Genomic DNA, 22,310 nt, shown 5'->3' with positions numbered 1-22,310 from the left:
ACTCATTTCTCACTAGAATCTGAGGTGTCGTGGCAGACTTACCTGTCAAAAGCCTTCAATTAATGAAACATTTATTACACACTGATTATTGCACTTACACAATATAACTTTATCTTCCACCCTAGTCGCCATTTTTTTCTTCATAAGTAAATGATTTTGAGGTAATAACAACTAATAAATAAATTTGAGTTTGCCAAGAACAATTTTAGGTGGTCAACGATAGAATTTAATTCGTTTTCTACTCATAAGACGGTGCAGCAATGGTCTCCAAAAGGGGCACGACAGCCGATCATTTTTACGTCAGTGCGTATTAACATTACTTGAGACCCCGAGATAAATAACAAAGAGCACATGATCTTTTGTCTTCATCTTACTTATTTTAATTTCTGCACATGTGTCGCACATAAAATTAAGAAAGCCTCATGTTAGTCGAAAAGGAGAGATACACAACAATCAGCAGCAAGTTCCGGCGCTTTGACGGCAAGCTCTATCCTTACCTTCCGTACCCAAGTCTGTGGCTTATATTAATAAACATGGACAACCTTTACGAAAATATGCTAGCTCTGTGGTGAGAGCACCAGTGTTTTATTTCGCCGGGCAGGATTCGATTCCAGTCCATTATTACCTATTCACATTAGTTTAAAATTTTTTTCTAAAGTTTCAAAAACTACATTCTTAGATATTACGGATTCTCTTCCTTAAAAAATGTAGTTTTTCAAAAAGTTTAGAAAACAATTTTAAATTAATATGAAAGGGTAATTATTGTAATTATGTGCAATTTTAATGAATGAGATGAAAAAAAAAATGGTCCTAACTAGAATTGAACCCTGCCCGACAAAATAAAACACTGGCGCTTTGACCACAGAGCTAGCATGTTTTCGTACAGGTTGACTATGCCTATTAATATAAGCTGCAGGCTTGGGTACTAAGAGTAGAATGATGAGAATTCATATAGCTATGAATGTAGTTTTTAAAACCTGAAAACATAATTTTAATCTAATATGAATTGGTAATTGTCATTATGAATAATTTTGATCAATGAAAAAAAAAATCGCCCGTGACTCTGATTTAAAATCGTATTTAGTAAAGCCTTAACTGCAGTTAAGCATCTAATGTTAAAGCTGTTCACGCGCACTAATATCAATGTTACGGAGCCTTACTTCGATGTTAAGTGGCGCGTAAACATAGCCAATTTCTGGCTTGTATCTTATAAGCAATTATCGACGGTGGAAGTAATTTTTATTCATATTAAGTTTCTAATCTTACATTTTTCAAGTTCAGGCTGACTCAAAAAAACTATAAAATTCGTAATTTTATTTCAAATATGATGTTTTAGGATGTAGAGTAATGTTTTTGATTTTTAGAAAGGTACAAAGGTTTGTGACGAATAACGATAATCATCAAAAATTAAAATAACAAATTCATTAGTTATTCGTTTTTTATGTCTCTCGAAATTGAGATGGCCGTTTAAACATAGCAGTAGAAAGTTATAATTTATTAATTTTTTAAAGAAATTTTGCTGATAATTGTTATTTGTATGAAGCCTTGGTATCTTTCTAATAATAAAAAAATTATTTTAAATTCCAAAACATAAAATTTGAAAAAAAAGAAACTATGGAATTCGTGATTTTTTTTCAATTTCGTCTTAGAGAGCAGTCAGAGCAATATTTGTTTTCAGAAGAAATTTAATAGGAGAACATAGATTTTTATCCGAATTCAGGATAAATATTATGAACCTATAGAAATCTGATTTTTCCTATTAACGAATTTTTATAAGATTATAAAAATTTGGAAAGGAAACTGGCAATGGAATCGGAAATACGAAAATGCTCTAGAATATCAGATTTAAGTTTGAATAGAAATAAAGTTCATTCAATCTGAAAATGAAATTAAAAGGATTATCGTTTGATCAAAAGGAATATATAATAATCATATATATTTAAATAGGACGCAGTCTTATTTTGTAGGCGGAAGAGAAAACAGGTTCCATAGGATCCAGATAACTTCAATAGGGAAATAATACTTAAAAAGTATGTTCCATGCTCATTGATCGGCGTCACTTACTCATAAATTTTTATAGAATTTTTTTTAAAACGGTCTGATAGTTTCTATAAAAACAGTTAACATGTTAATAAAATTACCAATAAATCCTTATTCAATCTGATAATATTTCTTTGTATAGGATCGTATACAATCGGACAAAGAATCAAACAGCGTCACTTACCCATAAATTCGTATAGGATCTTATGAGAAACTATCAGTTTGTTTCTCAATTTAGAAATTAAAAAATATCATTTGCTAATTGTTTCTTATAAAGTCTTATAGTTTTGTGGAATTATAAGTTTTATAGGCTTGTTTTTACGAGGAGATTCTTACAAACCTGAGTGATGAATATCTAAATACTATTTGTACTTATACAGCTAGTTCATAACATTTGAAACACCTATTGTTAATAGGTTCTTATAAATTCTAACAATAGTTTTTCTTATAGATTCTTATAGATTCGAAAGAGATGACGCAGTACATTTTTGACAAATAGGTTCTTATAAATTCTGATTCATACTTATAAAAGAATTATAAGTCGTTTTCTGTTCTTCTGATAGACCTGATACTTTCCCATTCATTCTTATAAATTGTCTATGGGTTTTTCTATTGGATTAAAAATCTATTGGATTTTATTGGTTTGTTTTACTAGGGATGCCATGATGAAGCATAATCCATTTAATACCATTTCCTTATTGATTGAACCTTATATCTATTTAAACTTGAATCTGATATTCTAGAGCATTTTCGTATTTCCGATTCCATTGCCAGTTTCCTTATGGGTGACATAATAATTATCTAAAATTTGAGTTTAATGATATATACCTAATTATAACTTCTCTGTTACGTACAAGATACATGGCATTGTGATTTTAATATAACTTCGAAATTGTGACGGCTATATTATGTCCTTGTGACCAAACAATGATACTTGAAACAAAATGTCACATCAGTGACTCTTATGTTATGTTTATGTTATGTCGCAGCCGTTACCTCAGTGCACCATAGCATCAATAAAATAAAGTAACATCAGTGTAATGTAACTTACGTTACATATATGTTATACAGACACTGCGATACATAAATTATTTTACATTGATATTACATTTTGTTACATAGCTTAGCGATGTTACTTACTGGAGAATATCCTATCGTATCCTGTCGTAATCAATCGTAAATATCTAATTCACTAGAGAATATCTTATCGTAACCAATCGTATTATTATTGGATTCCATTGATTATGTTCACCATTCTACCATTTTTTAAGTGTAATTTGATTTTTTTAGTGAAATAAATTTTTCCTATTTAAGGGGATTTGAACCTACGACCGCACGCAACTTGAACCTAGATTTTAACTCACTAGATTTTCTGATACTCAATTTACAAATAGAAAATAGGCTTATATAAACATGTATTTTAGTAACATGTATATATATTACAATCACACATATTACATTAACTTTTAACAATCATATTGTTTTTTGTCGTAACTAATTATACATATTCCGTTCATTTTAGAATATCTAGAATACATGAGAATATTATGGAGTGAATAACATATTCACAATTGATTACAACAGAATATAACAGGATATCCTGGAGCAAATAATATATTTACGATTGGTTACGACAGAATAGAATAGTTTATTAAACAAATCGAATATGTATGGTTGAATACGACAGAATACGATTGGATATTATCCCGTAAATAGTACATATAGTACAATACAGTACAATATAGTATAATACCGTAATAGTACAATTTGTTACAATAAGATATGACAAAATATGCTGAAATGACCAGAATAGGTACAATTGATAAACGACCGGCTCTTATTCAGTGAATAATATATTTACGATTAATTACGACAGGATACGATTGAAAATTCTGTAGTAAACATAATATTGTCAATAGATTATGATAGAATACGAAATAAATATTTGTGTTTATCGTTGCTCACTGTCCTCTATGTTTGCCGAATTCAATACGATGAACTTATATTCTCCAAAAAGTTGTCAAAGATTACGATAGACGTCTTATTCGGACGTTATACTGTAAATCTCAGTTTTCAAACATGCGTTATTTTCATAAGGATAAGTGTGTTAAATCTGACGTCACCCATTTGATTAACATTTTAGTCACTTTTTACACATTTAGATCTGCGTCAAAAGTGACTACAATGTTAATAAAATGGGTGACGTCATATTTAACACGCTTGTTCGCATTAAAATAATGGATTTTGGAAAACTGGGATTTACAGTGATACGATAGGGAATTATGTGCATATTTTTTCAATGCACAGGGCGCAAAATGACTATTTTCCGTGCCAGCATACTGGGCGCAAAATGGTTCTTTCTTGACCTAGGCTGCTTATCTCTTTACATACAGAAACTAAATGCTTGTACTAAACTAAACACTCAATCTCAATGGATTCTTTAAATTTTATTATGTGTGGCTTGACCTATTGTTTATTTTATATTTAAAACTCAGCACTTAGTCTTGAAGTGGTCATAAAACTGAAGTAATCCTACCTTAATCCTAAACAGATGATAATTTTTTATCACTTTCGAGTCCTTAGAGAATTTTGTTTATCATAAAAATTCGTCATCAGAACATAAGGCCTGCATATTACAAACCATCTTTTATTTATTGTAGAGAAAATAGTAGGGAAAGAAAACTTGCTACAATTTTCAGTCAGTCGAAAGACAACTTTTACAGTGAACAAATCGTGACCAGTTTTTTGAATAAAATAAAAGTCTAATCAGTGGTGAAAAATGGACGATAACAGTGATTCAGACTCGAGTAACGGTATAGAAGTACCCTCGGAATTGGTCGAAAAAGCAAGAGCTATTTCCCTCAATTTGTTGCCTAAGAAATCAAAAATAAAGTACACTAAAGTTTATGATGATTTTAAAGCTTGGTGTAAAACTAAAAAAACGAATTCTTTTGCTGAAGACGTTTTACTGGTATACTTCGAGGAGTTATTAAAAACATTATCGTCAGCAACATGTTGGTCACGATACTCAATGTTACGAGCAACAATTGTTGCCTATAATAACATTGATATCTTGCAATACAAGAGACTCATGGGATTTTTGAAGAGAGCACACAGCGGTTACGTTGCAAAGAAGGCAAAGGTTTTCACTGCTTGCCAAATTTCGCAATTTTTTAACGATGCTCAAGATAATCAATATTTGGATGTTAAAGTAAATACTATAAAAATTGAATTCTTAATTTTGTTTGTTTTTACTGAGTTCTTTTACTATTTAATTGTTAATATAATTCTATAATATAATTATTCAATTTTTCTTAGGTTGCTTGTGCAGTTGGCGTTTGTGGGGCATGAAGGATAGCGGAATTAGTCGCTTTAACAATACAGGACGTCGAAGATCATCAAACTATGCTATTAGTAAAAATTCCAACCACGAAGACAGGCATATCACGTTCGTTTACTATCCACGGGACAATGTACGAATACCGCAAGGAATACATGAACATGAGACCATCAAATATGTCTATAAATAGATTTTTTCTAAATTTCCAATTGGGAAATTGTACTCGACAGCCTATAGGAAAAATGAAAATGGCAAAAATGCCTATGGAAATCGCTAAGTTCTTGGATTTACCTAATCCCGAACTATATACCGGCCACTCGTTTCGCAGGACATCAGCAACGTTACTTGTTGATGGTGGAGGTGATTTGTTGACACTCAAACGACATGGGAGATGGAAATCCGACACGGTTGCTCAAGGCTATATTGAAGATTCAATGTGTAACAAAAGGAAAATAACCCAACAGATAACTCATCAATTACAAATCCAACCATCTACTTCTACTACACCTTCTACTTCTACTACACCATCTACTGCAATTTTACAACATAATAATACTCAATTGTCGCCACCAAGTAAGAAAAAGAAGATGCAAGATATTTCATCAATCTCTAGCAACAAAAACATGAATATCGATAGTAACTCCATTGATATACCGGAAAATTTTTTCGATGAAGAAATCGAAGAACCTCAAAGTCGCGGGAATTTAAATAAATCACAGATTGTCAATATTAAATCAAGTTTAGAAAAGAGGGCTGCATTTCACTTTGAAAATTGCAATGTAACATTTAATTTAACTAATGAAAATAAACAAAATCATTAACAAAAATGACTTGTATAATCTACTTTGATAATAATTCCAATATAGATTTAGCGCCCTTAACATTAAAAATATAGTATTACTTTAATAATTTATCTTTATAATTTTAATCTAGATTTAACGCCCTTAGCATTAAAAAATAGTATGTGCATCTCGGGCAGCAATTGCTGATACTCGACTCGTGTGAATTTAGCTCCCTCGCTTCGCTCGGGGCTAAAACTCACACTCGTCGGAAATCAGCAATTTTGCGCCCTTGATGCACAATGTACTATTGTTTGTCCTATTTTCCGTATTTCAAACGATAAAATTTCTGGTTACGATCAGTTACGATAGATTACAATAATTTCTCTAATCGTGATTTACGATACAAAACGATATGATGCAATAAGGAATGTGTCTCAGGTTTCCGTATAAATTTTTCCGGATTGATTACGACAGATTACGATTTAAATCTCTTTTCGGAAATAAATTTTCTTTTATAGGTACAATAGCGTACAATAAAGGCGTGCATAACCGGATGAGAATCCTGTCGTTCTCTGTCTGGTTCTATCGGTTTGTTTTACAAAGGAAACGATTCTATTTGGATATAAAAATTGAATGGAAAAATTGCATCGGAAATTTTGTATTGAATCCTTCTCAGTTTTTCTATGGGAACGAAAAAATTTTCATAGGATTTAAATATTAACTTTATAATCTTTTTCAACTTTCCATTAGGATTAGATGTTATTTAATGAGATTTTGATGGTTTCGAATTTTCTTATTAAATTAAAGATAAACCGATTAAACGTTATAATAGGACTGAATGTAATTCAATAGAATTTTTAAATGTAACGGATTCCTTTTTGAGATGGACAAATTTTATTCAACTTTGCGATTGGATTTGACGTTATTTGATGGGATTTTAATGCTCTCGAAACTTTCTACCAGAATAAAGGTAAACCTATTGAACATTTCAATAGGATCTTCTTACTACAGAAAAGAAATTTTTATTCGCTCTAGAGGTTCTTTGTTTATACGGATTTGGTGTTTAAAGATACACCTTGAATGAAATTTATTAGAAACTTTGTCTGAAACAATCCTGATGATAGTGAGATTCGATCTTGGTATTCTCGGGTCCACAGTCTAGTACGTTGCCTACTGAGCTATTCTAAAACATAGAGACATGATTTTCGTCTAAGTTTTTTGAGTCAAGATCTTGAAATCATTTAAACATTAATCAAGTTTGCTTCATAGCAAATATTTTAAAATAACAATTTTAAAATTGTTCTGACTTCGAGTAGGCCGTGATGAGAAAAATCGAATTAACCCTTCAACGGTCGCGTTCAAACTAATCTTTTAAGAAGGGATCCGAAACAGTTTCACATATTTTCGATCATTGTTGTTCAAGTTATTTATGATTAAAAACTTCTTGGGGGTCTAAAAGACCCCACGCGACCGTTTGCGTGACAATTACTTGTAAGCATTTATGTGGATAACGATTTCGAATAAAATATGGTACGTTCAATTGAAGTTTATTCAAGTATAAATTCATAAATCGAATATTTATAATTATTAAGTTAACCTTCAATTAAAGAAAAATGAATATAAGTTAACACGACTTAACCTCAAAATTTAATTTTTACTTCTATTGAACTATACATAATTTTGTAAATACAGTAATACCCCGACTTACGCTACCTCGACTCACGCGAATTCAGAGTTACGCGATCTAGAATTAGATACTAATTATTTCCTGAATTATTGTTTTATTTAGTCTCCAGTCCCGATTAAACATACTTTGTATGTCTTTATATGCAAAATTGTCCCCCGACTTACGCGAATTCAACTTACGCGGATAGCGCTCAGTCCTACCTATCGCGTAAGTCCGGGGTATTACTGTATATTCTTTTGAATAAAATGAATCAGAATTTCAGATTTCTTTTAAATTTTGATTTAGTATATTCTCGATTCTAAATTACTATTTTCTTTATTTTCTATTTATAAATAGACTGCACAAATGCTAGATATTGATGGATTGGCAAATCTCTTATTAGATGAGCGTGATAAATTTAAGTGGGAAGAATCGGATGACAATGAAGAGGATCAGATAGAATGTTCAAATCATGATTTTGAATCGGAGCAAGATTGTGATGACGTTGAAGTAAATTCAACTGATTCGAATAATAATAATGCTGAAAAACGTTCAAACCTATATTATATCGGGAAAGATAAAGTTACAAAGTGGAGAAAAACTCGTCCTCCACAAAATGTACGTACTCGTCGCAACAACATTGTTTTACGCTTGCCTGGGCCTAAAGGAAAAGCCAAAGATATTCAAACTCTCGAAGAATCTATGTTACTTTTTCTAGATGACATGATTCTAAAACATACTGTTTACTGTACCAATCTCTACATCAAAAAATTTCCGAATCTTGTCTACGTGATCGTGATTGCAAGCTTATTGATTTAGAAGAAATGAAAACGTTTATTGGTCCATTGATATTACTCAGATTGACAAAATCTAGTCATAGAAATTTAGATGAGCTATGGGAGAAAAATGGACTAGGAATTGATGTGTTCAGAGTTACTATAAATTTAAGGAGGTTCAAGTTTATTCTTCGTTGCCTAAGATTTAATGATTATGGAGATCGAGCTGGAAGAAAAAAATATCAGTGCTCTGCAGTGGTCTGGGTGCGACCCGAAAGGTCCACACGACCAACTTCCCAGTGGAAAAAATAAAAAAACAATTTGAATAGAACCCGTTTCCATTTTTTATAACAAATGGAATTGTTATAAACGAAATGAGTCTGTTTTTATTCATTTGATATGGTTAGTTACTTTATTTCAGTAAAAGAAAAAATTGTGCGTTAGAAGAATTCGAATGTACCTCATAGATCCTTTTTTTCATTATTTACCACGAATTTCATTGTTATACACGAAAAAAGTATGTTTTCATTTATGGCATACGGTTGGTAACATTTTTCTAGTAAACGAAAAAATTATCCGTTAAAAGTACTCATATATATATAGGAAGGGTCCCTATTTTTATTGTTTATAACAATTTAAAACTTATTATTTAAATATTACTATGATCAATAATCACTTGTTAGTAACAATGTTCAATTGTTATAAACACAATTCCATATTATTGACAATTATTATTGACTATCATAGCGTCTTTGATGCTGTTTTCTCAATCCTGACACGAGTTTAAAATTCTTTCATTGCTGATATTGTTTTTTAAATTTTTTTTTTTCTATGAAATACTGTCATCATATTTCTGTACAATTATTCTAAACATTTGATATTGATGTTTTTCAAAAGATCTCGAAATTCCGTCTAAAAAATGGTATAATTTATAAATTGCAGAATTTAGGTAGTTCACTATTTTTCCAGTTTTTTGATTCTGCCAAAAAAATGGCTTTACCGATTTTCCTGAAAACTTTTTTAGTTCTAAGTTACGTAATTACGCGTCGAATACTATTAGTCCCACATCGATATCATTTTTTGTTCTCGAGATAATCGAGGCGAAAAAAAAATCCGAACGTACGTACGCACATATGCACATACGCACATACGTACATACACACACACAGACGTCCACGTAAAAACTATCGTATTCAACTCTGGGGACCTTAAAACGTGGAGATATTTCAAAATTAGCGATTCGCAAAATCGGACCCATTACTATAACTTTCCACTGGGAAGTTAAAAAAGATTAATTGGCTCCTATTCTTGAAGTGTTCAAAATGTTTATTAATAATTGTGAAAAATATTATACTGTTGGAGGAAATGTCACTATAGATGATGAACTGGTCTCATTCCGTGGAAGATGTTTGTTTCGGCAATATATCCCGAGTAAACCAGCTGGATATGGTGTAAAAATATTTGCTATGGTGGATTCGAATACGTGGTACACTGCAACGATGGAAATATATGCTGGCAAACAACCTGATAGTCCTCATAATGTCTCTAACTCACCCCGTAATTTAGTGAATCGTGTAGTAACAAAACTTGAAGGAACTGGGCGGAATATAACTATGAATCACTGGTTTTGTAGTATTCCTTTAGTCAATGATCTTTTCAATAAAAATCTAACAGTTGTAGCAACACTAAGATCGAATAAAAAAGAACTAACACCATCTTTTACAAATATTTCTATACATTAAGTGGAATGTAGGATTAATTCAAGAGGTTGAATGCTAGAAGGTTCAGATAAGCACTTTCAGACACACAAATAATATCGGTTTTTTTAAAGTTTTTATTAACAAAAACACTTAACGTGAATATCTATATAATTAATCACTGCGTATTTATGAGTTGTCTCTCTTAGACCGCGTGTAGCGACAGGCACACAATACAACGGCTTTGTTCGGGAGTGTACTGTACGTATGACTGTTCGTGAGGCACTATGGCGTCGACGCCAGCACAGTTTCGCGTCCAAAGACTCACTACTGCTATTCCTGGACCACTTGCACGTTTGAGACTGATAATTTATGTTCACTTTTGTCCGAGGGACACTTACTGAGATGACTGATATTAATTTAGTCTGAAAACTGTGAGTTTACTGCACAATTCTGTGAAATTGCTACGGGACAGATCATAGAGTCGACTGCGTGATTTGCCTGGAGCTAACAGACCAAAAATGCAACTTAGAAATTATATTTTTATTCCAATATTTTATGATTAAATTCTACATTATTGAGAAGAAGGACATTAGAACAATTTCAATAGGGAATTAAGAGATTCAAAAGGAAAATACGAAGAAAAGGAATATACGGCGTAGAACATATTTTCTCAATACTCGATGATTTAGTAAGACTTTGAACATATTGTAAAATAAGAACAAATAACAACTTTGGAAAATTAATAAATAAAGGAAAAAGTTTATTAAAGATTGACAGCAATTAATAGAAAGAAAGAATCCGTGCGGTCAACTCAAGTTTCAGTCAAAAACTGGAGATAAACAAACTCCCCTCGTTGCTATAAACAATCTAATCGTTAAGCAATCGTCATTAACTAACAAACTGTCGTTAGACTAATAGTCATTGGATGGCGACATACAAATATTTTACACTTCTCCCGATATTCTAAAAATTGCCACCTGGCAATTCCTACTAGTTGGGTAAAAATATTGGATTAGGCTGAGATAAATAACATAAAAAATCTAAAATTAAATTCCTTTCCATAATTCGAAATTATGAAAATCAAATTAATAATCATTCTGCCTAGATTCCAATATTGCCGCTTCCCAACTCTGTCAGCTTTAAAATGAATAAAACAAATAATTGGGAGGGAAAAATCCTGCGGCGGGTAAAAACCTCCAAACAGACCAAAATGATCTAAATTAAACTAATAACGTGATTCTATACAAACAAAAGATGATTCTATACAAACAAAAGATTTCTTAAAAACTAAACGTTCGTTAGTCAAATTAAAAATTTTAATTTTCATCTTCAATTCCCTTTCCATCTTTCTTTTCCATCATGAGGAACTACTGGGAAGAACCATTAGAATCCAAAGAATAGGAAATGCCAAGAACTGGAAGGTCATGGAACTAAACAAAACAAAAGTTCTTCACAGAATCAAAGTTCTTTAAAAATTTTGTTTTCAATCATAAATTCAATGTTCAATTAATAATTAGGTTGAATGGTAACATTTCATGGAGTCAATTCTCCAAATAAATTCCGACTTCGCTTCCTTTTTAAATAAAATCCGACTCTTTAATAAATGATTCAGTATCATTAAAACAATCAATTCAATTCCACCTTGCCCAAGAAATTTTTAAAGATAAGTTCAACAGCTTCTGCTCACTGTGCAAACTAGATTATTAAAATTTGGGCTCACAGTTACGCATACTATCCGAACAAAAATAATAGGATACCATGGTCATCTAGTACCTCACTTTGCTTCACTTCGGCCAATAAATAAAGAAAAGGATTCCGGTACAATGACTCCAACCGTGTATATCGTTAAGGAACTCCACGAGAACGCTCCAGGACAGACATTGTGAATTGAAATCAACAATAAAATGATCAATAAGAGCCAACGTTCTTAGACTGGAAGTTACAAAAACCCTGAATTCAACAAAAATTAGGAATCCACAAAGAGTCAAAATAACTAATCATCTTCATAAGGAGCGACTCTATTCACATAAACAACTTTTAAACGACCATTCTGAATTTTATAAATTCGAAATACAGCATCATTAAGTTTGTTTTTGATAATATATGAACCTTCCCACTTACATTGAAGTTTTGGACACTTTCCTTTAACTATTTTAGAGAAAAATAACCAAACCTTTTGACCGAAATCAAAAGAAAGAACATTAGATTTCAAATCATACATACACTTAAGTTTTTCAGATTTGATTTGTAACTTATCACGTACATTGTCATGAACAATCTTTAATTGTTCACGAAGATTAAAAACAAAATCAGTTATAGAATCATCTGAAGGGTTAATACCTCTGAGAAGATCAATAGGTTACCTTAATTCACGACCTAACATCAACAAAGCTGGAGAATACTCAGTAGTTTCATGTCTTGGAGAACGATAGGCCAATAAAAATAAAGAAATCCACTTATCCTAATCTTTTTGATTCTTACTAATAAATTTAGACAAATATTGAAGAATAGTCCTATGCAACCTTTCAACTGAACGAAAATGTTCAACAGAAATAACAACAGCTAATAATTCTTTCCTAGTAACACAATAATTACGTTCTCGATTATTTGAAGTCTTACTGAAGTAAGCAACAACTTTTTCTTCATAAACAGTCTCACCATTACTATTAACTGGAATCTTTTGAGATAGAACAGTACCAATGCCAACATTCGAAGCATCAGTATCAAGAATAAAAGGATAATATGGATCAGGATAACCCGAAATTGGAGTAGAAGTCAAAATTTGTTTCAATTTTTGAAACGTTTGAAAAGCTAAATCATCCCAAATAAACTCTTTTTTTTCCTGACTAATAAGATATAGAGGTTTTGCAATAGTAGCAAAATCTTTGACGAATCTCCTGTAATAAAAACAAAGACCTAGAATACTTCTAAGTTCAGATTTATTCTTAGGAACAGGCCAATTAATAATAGCAGAAATTTTATCTGGAGAACTTTTCAGTACTTCACCAGAAAATACATGTCAAAGGAAAATAACTTCTTCTTGGAAAAGTATACATTTCTTAGGATTTATCTGAAGGGAAGCTTGTAAAAATCTTTCAAAAACATTTTGAAGATGAATAAAATGGTCATTTAGACTTTAACTGAAAATAATAATATCGTCCAAATAAACTAAACAAGTTTTACCGAGACGACCTTGTAAAACTATGTTCATAAGTTTAACGAAGGTAGCAGGAGCATTACACAAGCTAAAAGAGAGAACCTTAAATTGCCAAATATTCAATATGTCTTCTTGATGAGGAATTGGTGTTGAATCCTCAACTGTGACATCGTTTAATTTACGATAGTGAACACAAAATCAAATTTCATCACCGTTTTTTAGAACAAGAACAACAGGAGAAGCCCAGGACCATTACAAGGTTCTATTGCATTCTATTGTTTCATTTCCTCCATAACTGAATCAACTTTATCCCTATAATGTGAAGGAATACGAAGAGGAGCCTGTTTAATAGGAAGTACATTTCCAACATTAATTTTATGATGTAAAATTTTGTACTTTCCTAAATTGAAAAAACTTTTCGCACAAATATCAATATTCTTCAATAAAAGTTCTTCAAAACGAAATTTATCATTGACATTCAAAAATTTTGAAGATCTTTCAAACAAATCTAAAACTGTATTTTAAGAGAACCTAAAATTATTGATTTAGTTTATTTATTGTTATTATTTAGAGCTCAAAGGTCGATAGCGATTGAGCTACGCCGTAGGATGTGGTCAGGAGAGGTGCGCACACACTAAAGACACTTTTCTTGAGCTTAATTAGCAGTTTTATTATAAAAATTAAGTATTTTTCACGTTAACAATGACTTATTAACAATGTCCGAGCTTAACTGAACTTTATTGAGACTTACTAGAAACTATCAAGAGCTTGGAACGATTAAGTTCTACAAAATTAGAATAAGCGATAATCAAGCACGTGTACTTGAGCGTCGCTTAAGCGTTAATGGCTGCAAACACGTTGTAGCCGGCGTCGGTACACCTAGCACAATGATAGATCAATTGTCATTGGCTAGGTTGGAGAAGAAGAGCTAGGATTCACTGAGCGCTGAAACAAGAGCTAGGATGGGCCGAGCGGATCTAGTGAGCTCGACTGAGCACGAGCTGGGACAAGAGCGAGTCCAACTGACAGGTTGCGATTAACCTCTCGCAACAAAAACGAATTTGGAAAGTTTATTCAAAGAAGAACTAATTTTATTAATTGAAACAACTTTATTACTTTCTGAAAATTTTTTATCAAGAGTATCTTTGAAATCAGTAAATAAACCGAACTTGATTAAGAAATCTAATCCTAGAATACACTCTTCTTCAATTTTAGCAAAAACAACCTCTAAATTAACCTTAATATTGGAAATCTTTATTTCTACAGTCTCGATGAAATCAAAATCAAATTTATCACCTGAAACTGTAAAAATAGAATAAGAAATAGAAGAATTATTCGAAACAGTTACCATCCCTTTGAACAAAGAAGAATTAACAACCGTAATATCAGCAGCAGTATCAACTGTCATCACACATTTTTTATCAGTAACTTCTCCTCGAAGTAAAAGTTTCGGTCTAGAACCAGAAGAATAAGAAAAATCAATTGAATTAATTTTTAGTTTTGACGAACCTTCACCAGTAGACTCATCAGAATTATGAATATTTGATAAACTCGTTTGAACAGCTTGAAGAACTTAACAATTCTTTTTAGAATGTCCTTTTTCACCACAAATCCAACTTCGGAAAATTTGTGAACAATTTTGATTTTGAGAATTTAACCTAAAATTTCCTTTAAATGAATTATTTATACCATCATTTTCAAAATTATTTCTAAAATTATTATTTTTATTGGGATTATAATTATTTTTACTAAAATTATTATTATTCTTATTATTAAATTCATTTTTATTCTGACCTCCAAAGGTCAAATCTTTAATCGGCTCAAGCTCTAAAACTCTCTGAGTTGCTAACTGAAGAGACTCAATTCTCTCTGAACGAGGAGAAAATTGTACCTTTAATTCTTTGATCCAGAATTGAATTGCAAACTAGCAATTCTATCTCCCTCTTCTGAAGAGACCAAAGGATATGCAAATTTGACTAGCCTATCCAAATCATTTGAAAAGTCTGTTAAATTCTCATTTTCAGACTGTTTTCTAGCCTGAAAACGACTGAAATAAGCGCGAGAAAATTGAGCTTCACCAATACGATCTTCCAAAACTTTCTTCAATTTTTCAAAATTCCCTAATACGTCTGAACTCAAATTTTCTGAAATGACTTGAGCTTTGTCCTTCAAACAGGACACTGAAATCAATACTTTAACTTCATTTGTCCACTTATGCAGACGAGCGATTGTCTCAAATTGACGGGAATAAGATTCCCAAGTCTGAGAACCATCAAATTTTCCCGGTTTTGCAAAAGCTAAAGAACTATCATTAAATGGAGAAGTTGAGACCGATTCAACCAAATTATTATTATTTTCATCTTGCGATTCGTCAGAGGTGTCTGGCCAGGGATCCCAGGGCTCCAACCCACCTGGGGCCTGACCAGACGGGATTATCCTGCAGACACCCGACTCTCTCAGGTTTGAGGGTGAGCCGGGGCTGCAGCCGTTCAGTCAAAGTTTTTACAGTCGTCTCAGGATTCGGAGAGAACCAAGGATGACTGCCTTCTGCATACGAGCCGCGAGAATCTCAGCCTGACTACGGCAGACTAGCATTGTTCGAAGCTCTGTCAGAAAACAGTCTCTCATCACTCCGAGGGAGCCAATCACCAAGACTATCACGTGCACGTTGTATTCGTGATAGACATTTCTCATAACCTCCGTGAGCTCTCTGTAGCGCTCCTGTTTACTCTCTTCTTTTGCACGTATATTTGTCTCAGCCGGGGCTGAGAACTCAATGTAATATACATGCTTGTTGGTATGATCGAAAAGAGTAATATCCGGCTTATTGTGTTTGATACGTTGAGGCGTAGAAAGCGGGTAATTTCAAAGAATTTTTGCTCTCCCGTTCTCAACGACTGACTCAATGTCACCGGGCACATAGGGTAGCACTGGTGTCTCGTCTATTCCAAAAGAAGGTGGTAATACAGCACTCTTAGGGCGGCGTCTTGTGTCCTCGAGTTGCTCGTGCATAACATCACGTCGGTAGGCGAGGGTGGAAAATACACCATCTTGGCAGGCCATAATGAATCCTTTGGTCTCCGAGAACAAGTCAGCTGACTTAAGGTATTGGAAAGTCAGCTGGTGTGACAAGTCCTGTGTTTCGAGATGACGGTAAAACACACCATGTAAGGACTTCGCTACATGTTCGTCGAACAGTTTTAACTGCTCGGTCGTTTTTATATCGACCTTTCGCTGCCCTCTGGTCAATTGCAAAAGCCTTAGACCGTCTGGGCTGCTAGGGTCGAAAACTGAGCTGAGGTTTTGCGCTGCCTGATATGCTGCTCTATATAGGAACGCATCCCTTCCCAATAGTTCGAAGCTGTTCACGGACTTTAGAAGAGGATCAGAGCTCTCACAGACGTCATAAGCCAGGCCTATCACTAACCTGTCATGTAGATACTCAAAACTTAGTAGTCCACGCCCTCCCAGATCACGGGGAAGTATAGGCGTTGGACAGAAGATCGCGGGTGATGACTTCGAAATAATGTCATCACTTTCCTCGTGATAATGTCCAGGTCTTTAAGCTCTTTTCGGAGCCATTTGAGAACTCCGAATGAGTATAGCAAGACTAGGTCAGCGAGCATATTCGTAGCTTTGACTTTGTTAGGGCCTGATATTTCAGAGACCCATATTCTCTTATGTCGCTACTTGTACTCACTGCGGAGAGTATCTTTAATGACAGACACGTCCTGTAAAGGAGATTGTGCCTGTCCAAGATATCGGTATGACTCTCCAGCATCCAGACGTTTTATGATGCTCCCGTCTGTAAGCTCGACATTATCACTCTAGTTCAGCGATCTTCCTTTTACTAAGTGGGCTACTGCGCACTTGTCTAACCCAAACTCCATGCCGATTGCACTAGTATACTCGGACACAACCTCTAGGGCTGTTCGGAGTCTCTATTTGTGGGGGTACTGAAAGGCATTAAAGCAAGTAGAGGAAAAGCTCGTGTGATGTTGTATCGAATGCTTTTCTGTAATCTACCCAGGCCATTGACAAGTTGCGCTTGTAGTAGTATGCGTCCATTGTGACGCATCGGTCCACTAGCAAGTTCTCCTTGCAACCTGTTAAGCCACGTTTGTTGCCACGCTGTTCGTTTATCTGTCTCCATACAAGTTCTATTGCAGTCAAAATCCTCTTGTTCAAAATCTTCGTAAACAATTTGTGGAGAGTATTTAGACATGCAATAGGCCCGTAAATATTGGGGCTAGACAGATCACCACTTTCGGGGATTAGCACAATACGTCCTTCAACGAGCTATCCAGGAATGGGTGTATCTCCTCTTAGATATTATGAGAAAATACGAGCCAGATGCTGGCGGGATGATGTCGATTTTTTTTCACCAGAAGGTGGGGATTGCATCTGGCCCAGGGGCAGCCCAGTTCTTTGTGCCCTTTAGAGCATTCCTGATCTCATCAATGCTGACTCGTTGAAACTATTTAGGAATTCGTGATAGATGTTCGTCACAGAATTCTCTGAAAAGTTGAAGGGCTGGAGTGTCTACATCTAGCGCACTCGCGCGACCATATATTTCGGTCCAGTAGGTTTCAACTCTTTCTGCACTTGGAGGCTCATAAGTGACAGGGGATTGCGGCTTAAGAAAGTGCGAAGGATCAGATTGGAACAATCTGTTGTCCCTTCGCCGCTTTTACCGCTTTGCTGATGACTTTTAATGGCCATTAGCGATCTTATTTTGCCTGTGTACCTCTCCTTTAGGATCAGTAACACGGCCGTATTCCCAGTGTGATGTTCACGTCTAATACTCGCCACGATACGCCGAATTCTTGGTGTATAAGGCCTGTAAGTATTTAAGTGATCTATCACACTTTGAATACGAGATGCACCCTGTTGAGCCTTTTTGATCTTAATTGTAATCTGTTCGATGCGTCTTTTTAGGCTTAACTCAGGATTAACAGGTGTTCGTCTGCCCTGAGTAAACCCTCGTGCCACATCATAGACTGCATTGTTGAGTGCAAAAAGGTCTACACTATCTGGTACTCGATGGTCGAGATCTTGGTTAGCGCTAGCTAGGTGTTCTGCAGAGAGCGTAATTTTCTGGAGAAAATTACCCTCTCTGCTGGTGAAGTCCCGTTGATTGGTGCCCTCAGGGGGAGGAGATGGGGATTCTGCAGTGAAAGAAGGGCGGAACGGGAATATGCTCCACCTCGGTGCGGCTGTCTCGGGTGCCAGTGAGACTTCGTCCTCAGTCTCTGAAGCGTCTGATATTGAAGAGTCAGAGTCAGAGTCTGACTCCTCTTCTATCCGCTGTCGAGACTGAGTATACCGCACCTGTGATGCGAGCACCGCCTGCGTTAGATGTTTTAACTCTGGGTGCATTTCGCACCACAGAGTATGCAGGTGCCTGGCATAGCCTGAGGTCTGTGGCTTGCGTTTCCCTGTGGATCAGGGAAACATCTGTGTGCTTCACCATCAGGTCCCGACAATGTAATGTCGCGGCCGTATAGCAGTGATGCAAGTTAATCTGCGAAATCTTTAACAGCCCCGATATCACAGGGATCTCGGCGCCGTTTGATTTCGCGTATTAGGAATGGGATTTGGGATACGGAAGCATAGGAAAGTGTTATTCCTACGTAGAGGGGCCAGCCGTATCGCCGTTCTCTTTTGTGCCCTCTCCCGTGGGAGGGTAACCCGTAGGTTCTGCTGCAGGCCTTACCATATCGGTCAGCCTGATCTGAGACAGGACCCTCCCCACCTTTGCCAAGTCCTGGTTCTTCGTGGGTCTCCTCCGTGCCCCAGGAGTTGGCGTAACCCGTCTACTAGTCTGTGGTTTGCCTTCTCCACAGTGCACCTTTTCAAGCCCCTGCAATGGCTCCCTCAGAGGTGGGGGGGGGGAGGTGGACCCTCTCAGCGTTTCCTTTTCCTTCGAGGTGGAGGCTGCATGCGTTTCCGTACGCCTTCTCTTTACTCTTGGAGGGGGTATCACCTTGGCGGTCCCTGCCACTGGTAATTGTCTCTTTCCGGGTGTTGCCTGTTTCCCCTCCACAGCTTTTGGCGCCTCGTAAAATTGAACTCTGCCTAGGCCGCAGTAAGAACTCATTCCTAATCCTTTCAAGAGCTCCAACGACCCGTTGTCCAAGCTAGTCAGTGTTGCCGTTGCCTTCGTGTTCCATACCCGTCAAAGATTGGTATGCAGTCCGGTGTTTTGTCCTTCGAGCCTTTTTAAGATCACCGCTGGATCCACCGGCGGCCCGAGAAACGTGGCGATGATCCTAAAGAGTTTTGGAACTTTTTCCCTCTCGAGAACCTCGAGGATTACTCCTTTCAAGACCTTTATGGAAGAGACTGTCTCCTTGAGCCATGTAGCTGCCCGTTCATCAGGACAGTTGATCCACAAGAGCCCTCTGTTGAGATTGTGGCCCTCGAATCCCAGAATAGTGCCACTTTTGATGGCATCGTCCAGGGTCCGAAGAAGTCCTGCCAGCACTAGTTCTCCTTGCTGCTTGCTAAGGGTTGCAGAAGGATAGAGGGCCAGCGCGATAGCCACCCCCTTGTCTCCTGCACCCGCTTTAGCAGAGCTACCGGGCCTAGGTGCTATGCGAGCCTTCTTCAATCGACATGTTGCGTTGGGAAGGGGGGGGGGAAGTGCAATCCTTCGACCTTTGCCTTTTGGTGTTACCTGCGGCTTCGGTAGAAGACCCCGACTCGGTAGAGCTAGTAGTAGGTCGTTTCTTACAAGGCAGCTCAGCTTGCACCTCGCCGTCCTTGCTGGTTCGTCCCGCCTCGGCTTCCCTCGTGTTCGCACTTGGTACTACCCGGACAATGCTTCTATCCGCCACCTGGAGACGCGCTCATTAGGTGTTCAACCAATGTTCCACTCACTCGTTTATAGAGATCACGGAACCCCTGATTTGTAGTCTATCAATTTTTAATTATTTATAAAAAAATGGTTCCAATAATAATTATGGTTATTAAACAATTCACTTCATAATAATAAACAATGGTCTTTCTAATGATGCATCCGAAAAAATTATAATGTTTTTTATAATGGTTTTTTAAATAATGTTTTTTACTCGACGTATTTATTTACAGTTCCTCCATCATTATTGCAAATGAGCTGTCACTTATTAATGTTCTCAAAAAATTGTTTAAAATTACTTATTAGTAATTATAAAATATTTTCTTACATTTCTTTCATTTTTTTGAATTTATAAATTACTTTTTATAGTTTTTTATCAAAAAAAGAATTCCACGCACTTTTCTCGTGCGATTTGGTACATTGTGCGTCTTTGTTCAACAATTTTTACTTAATCTAAAGTATTTTTAAGTTTTTCAATAATGGCAGTTTTTGTAGATGGATAGATAACGTTAGTTATTCTTTATTTACAGCTTATTTACTGGCTGACTATGGATATGATGTATGGTTGGGTAACGTCCGTGGAAATACATATTCAAAAGCTCACATTTCTTTATCACCGAATGATGCAGAGTTCTGGAATTACAGGTATATACACTAAAACTTTACAATATTAAAATACATTGGTGTCACTTTTATTAAATATTCTTTACAGTAAACTAGCGCAATCTTATTTAATCACTAAAGATTTTGAATTCAACATTTAAAAGCTGTAATATGAATGTTACGTTCCGTAACTGGATAGCAGTCTCATCTTTTAAGTTGCGAGAAAAATCTTCTCTAACTGTTCTGAGAGCAGAGACCTCTCTTATATTTGGTAGTAATTAACATAAACACTTGCTATAAGTTTTAAGTCGTTGTATTTGGGCGAATTCTTTTTTTTATACTTTGCATATATCTCTTGATATTTATTGTCTTATTATGAATAAAACAAATCTTGTGTCGTACTTCTTTTTTTATTTTTAGCTGAGATACTGCTCATCGCCTTTCTATTAATTATCTTAATTTTTTATTATTATTTTTCCTGACTTATCTTTTCCCTAAATGTCTGATGTATTTGGAAAAAAATCGACAACTTTCTATCTTGACTCCTTTCATTTGTTATTAACAATCAAAGTCCTTAGAGTTCTTAGAGAGTGGTAAGAGAGTAGAAACCTGCACTTTTTTTTAGGGTCTCTGCTCTCTTACTACTTTCTACCCTAAGATCTCGTATTGCGCGTAGATTTGGTGATAATCCATCTCACACAAAAGTGGCTCAAGTTAGGCATAAATTTCTATACAACCTCCGCCGTCCCTCTTACGGCCTAAATTTAATCATCAATGCATAATAACGTGCTGCATATACATAATGAGCACTTTTTTGTATGCCAGCATGTGTCTCAGATGAGACTTAAGAACTAGAGTGACAAGAGAGGTATCAAAAATTATTACTTTCATTTTTCTTGTGACTAGTAAATTTTATTACATATCAAGTTTAGTTAGTTACGTTCTTTTTTTCCAATACGTATTTATCGGAAATGAACTAGACTCCTTGAAGATAACTACTTTTCAGGACATTCCGAGAGCATTACATACTTACGATCAATATTTTTTCAAAGACTGAATGGACATTAATCTACATGAAATGTGATTGGAAATGCATATTAGTACACATTCAAACGTTGAAATAAACAAACATTTACAATCGAAATTTAACTTTAAAAAAATGTATTGTTTATTTTTTGACAAGACGAATTGTAATCGTAAAAGCATAAAGAAATAATCCATACGTTTGTTTTCGTTGTAAAATATATAAAATTTGATGTAGCACAACATATATAAGGCGCAGAAAAATCGGTAGTGATTTGTTGAGATACCTTGCTTGTATAGAACTAAACTTAAGAATTACACTGAGCTCTAATTGTACATGACGTTCTCTTGTATAAAACAGAAA

General features: G+C 35.0%; 1 protein-coding gene across 1 annotated transcript in view; it reads left to right on the top strand.

The window, feature by feature from the left end:
- Nucleotides 1-4,819: 4,819 nt before the first annotated feature.
- The window catches only part of LOC118070470 (lipase member J-like), a 61,143-nt gene continuing 43,652 nt past the window's right edge, over nucleotides 4,820-22,310 (top strand). Inside the window, exons 1-4 of the mRNA XM_035089072.1 lie at nucleotides 4,820-5,251; nucleotides 5,359-5,376; nucleotides 5,425-5,953; nucleotides 20,851-20,965. Coding sequence (XP_034944963.1) covers nucleotides 4,820-5,251; nucleotides 5,359-5,376; nucleotides 5,425-5,953; nucleotides 20,851-20,965 — 1,094 coding nt within the window. The remainder of the gene's footprint in view (nucleotides 5,252-5,358; nucleotides 5,377-5,424; nucleotides 5,954-20,850; nucleotides 20,966-22,310) is intronic.

This window comes from Chelonus insularis, unplaced genomic scaffold (assembly GCF_013357705.1).
Source record: "Chelonus insularis isolate UGA/USDA-ARS -01 unplaced genomic scaffold, ASM1335770v1 contig_60_pilon, whole genome shotgun sequence".
Classification (NCBI taxonomy): Eukaryota; Metazoa; Arthropoda; class Insecta; order Hymenoptera; family Braconidae; genus Chelonus; species Chelonus insularis.
The sequence above is the reverse complement of the archived record's forward strand: the minus strand, read 5'-3'. Positions and strand labels throughout refer to the sequence as shown.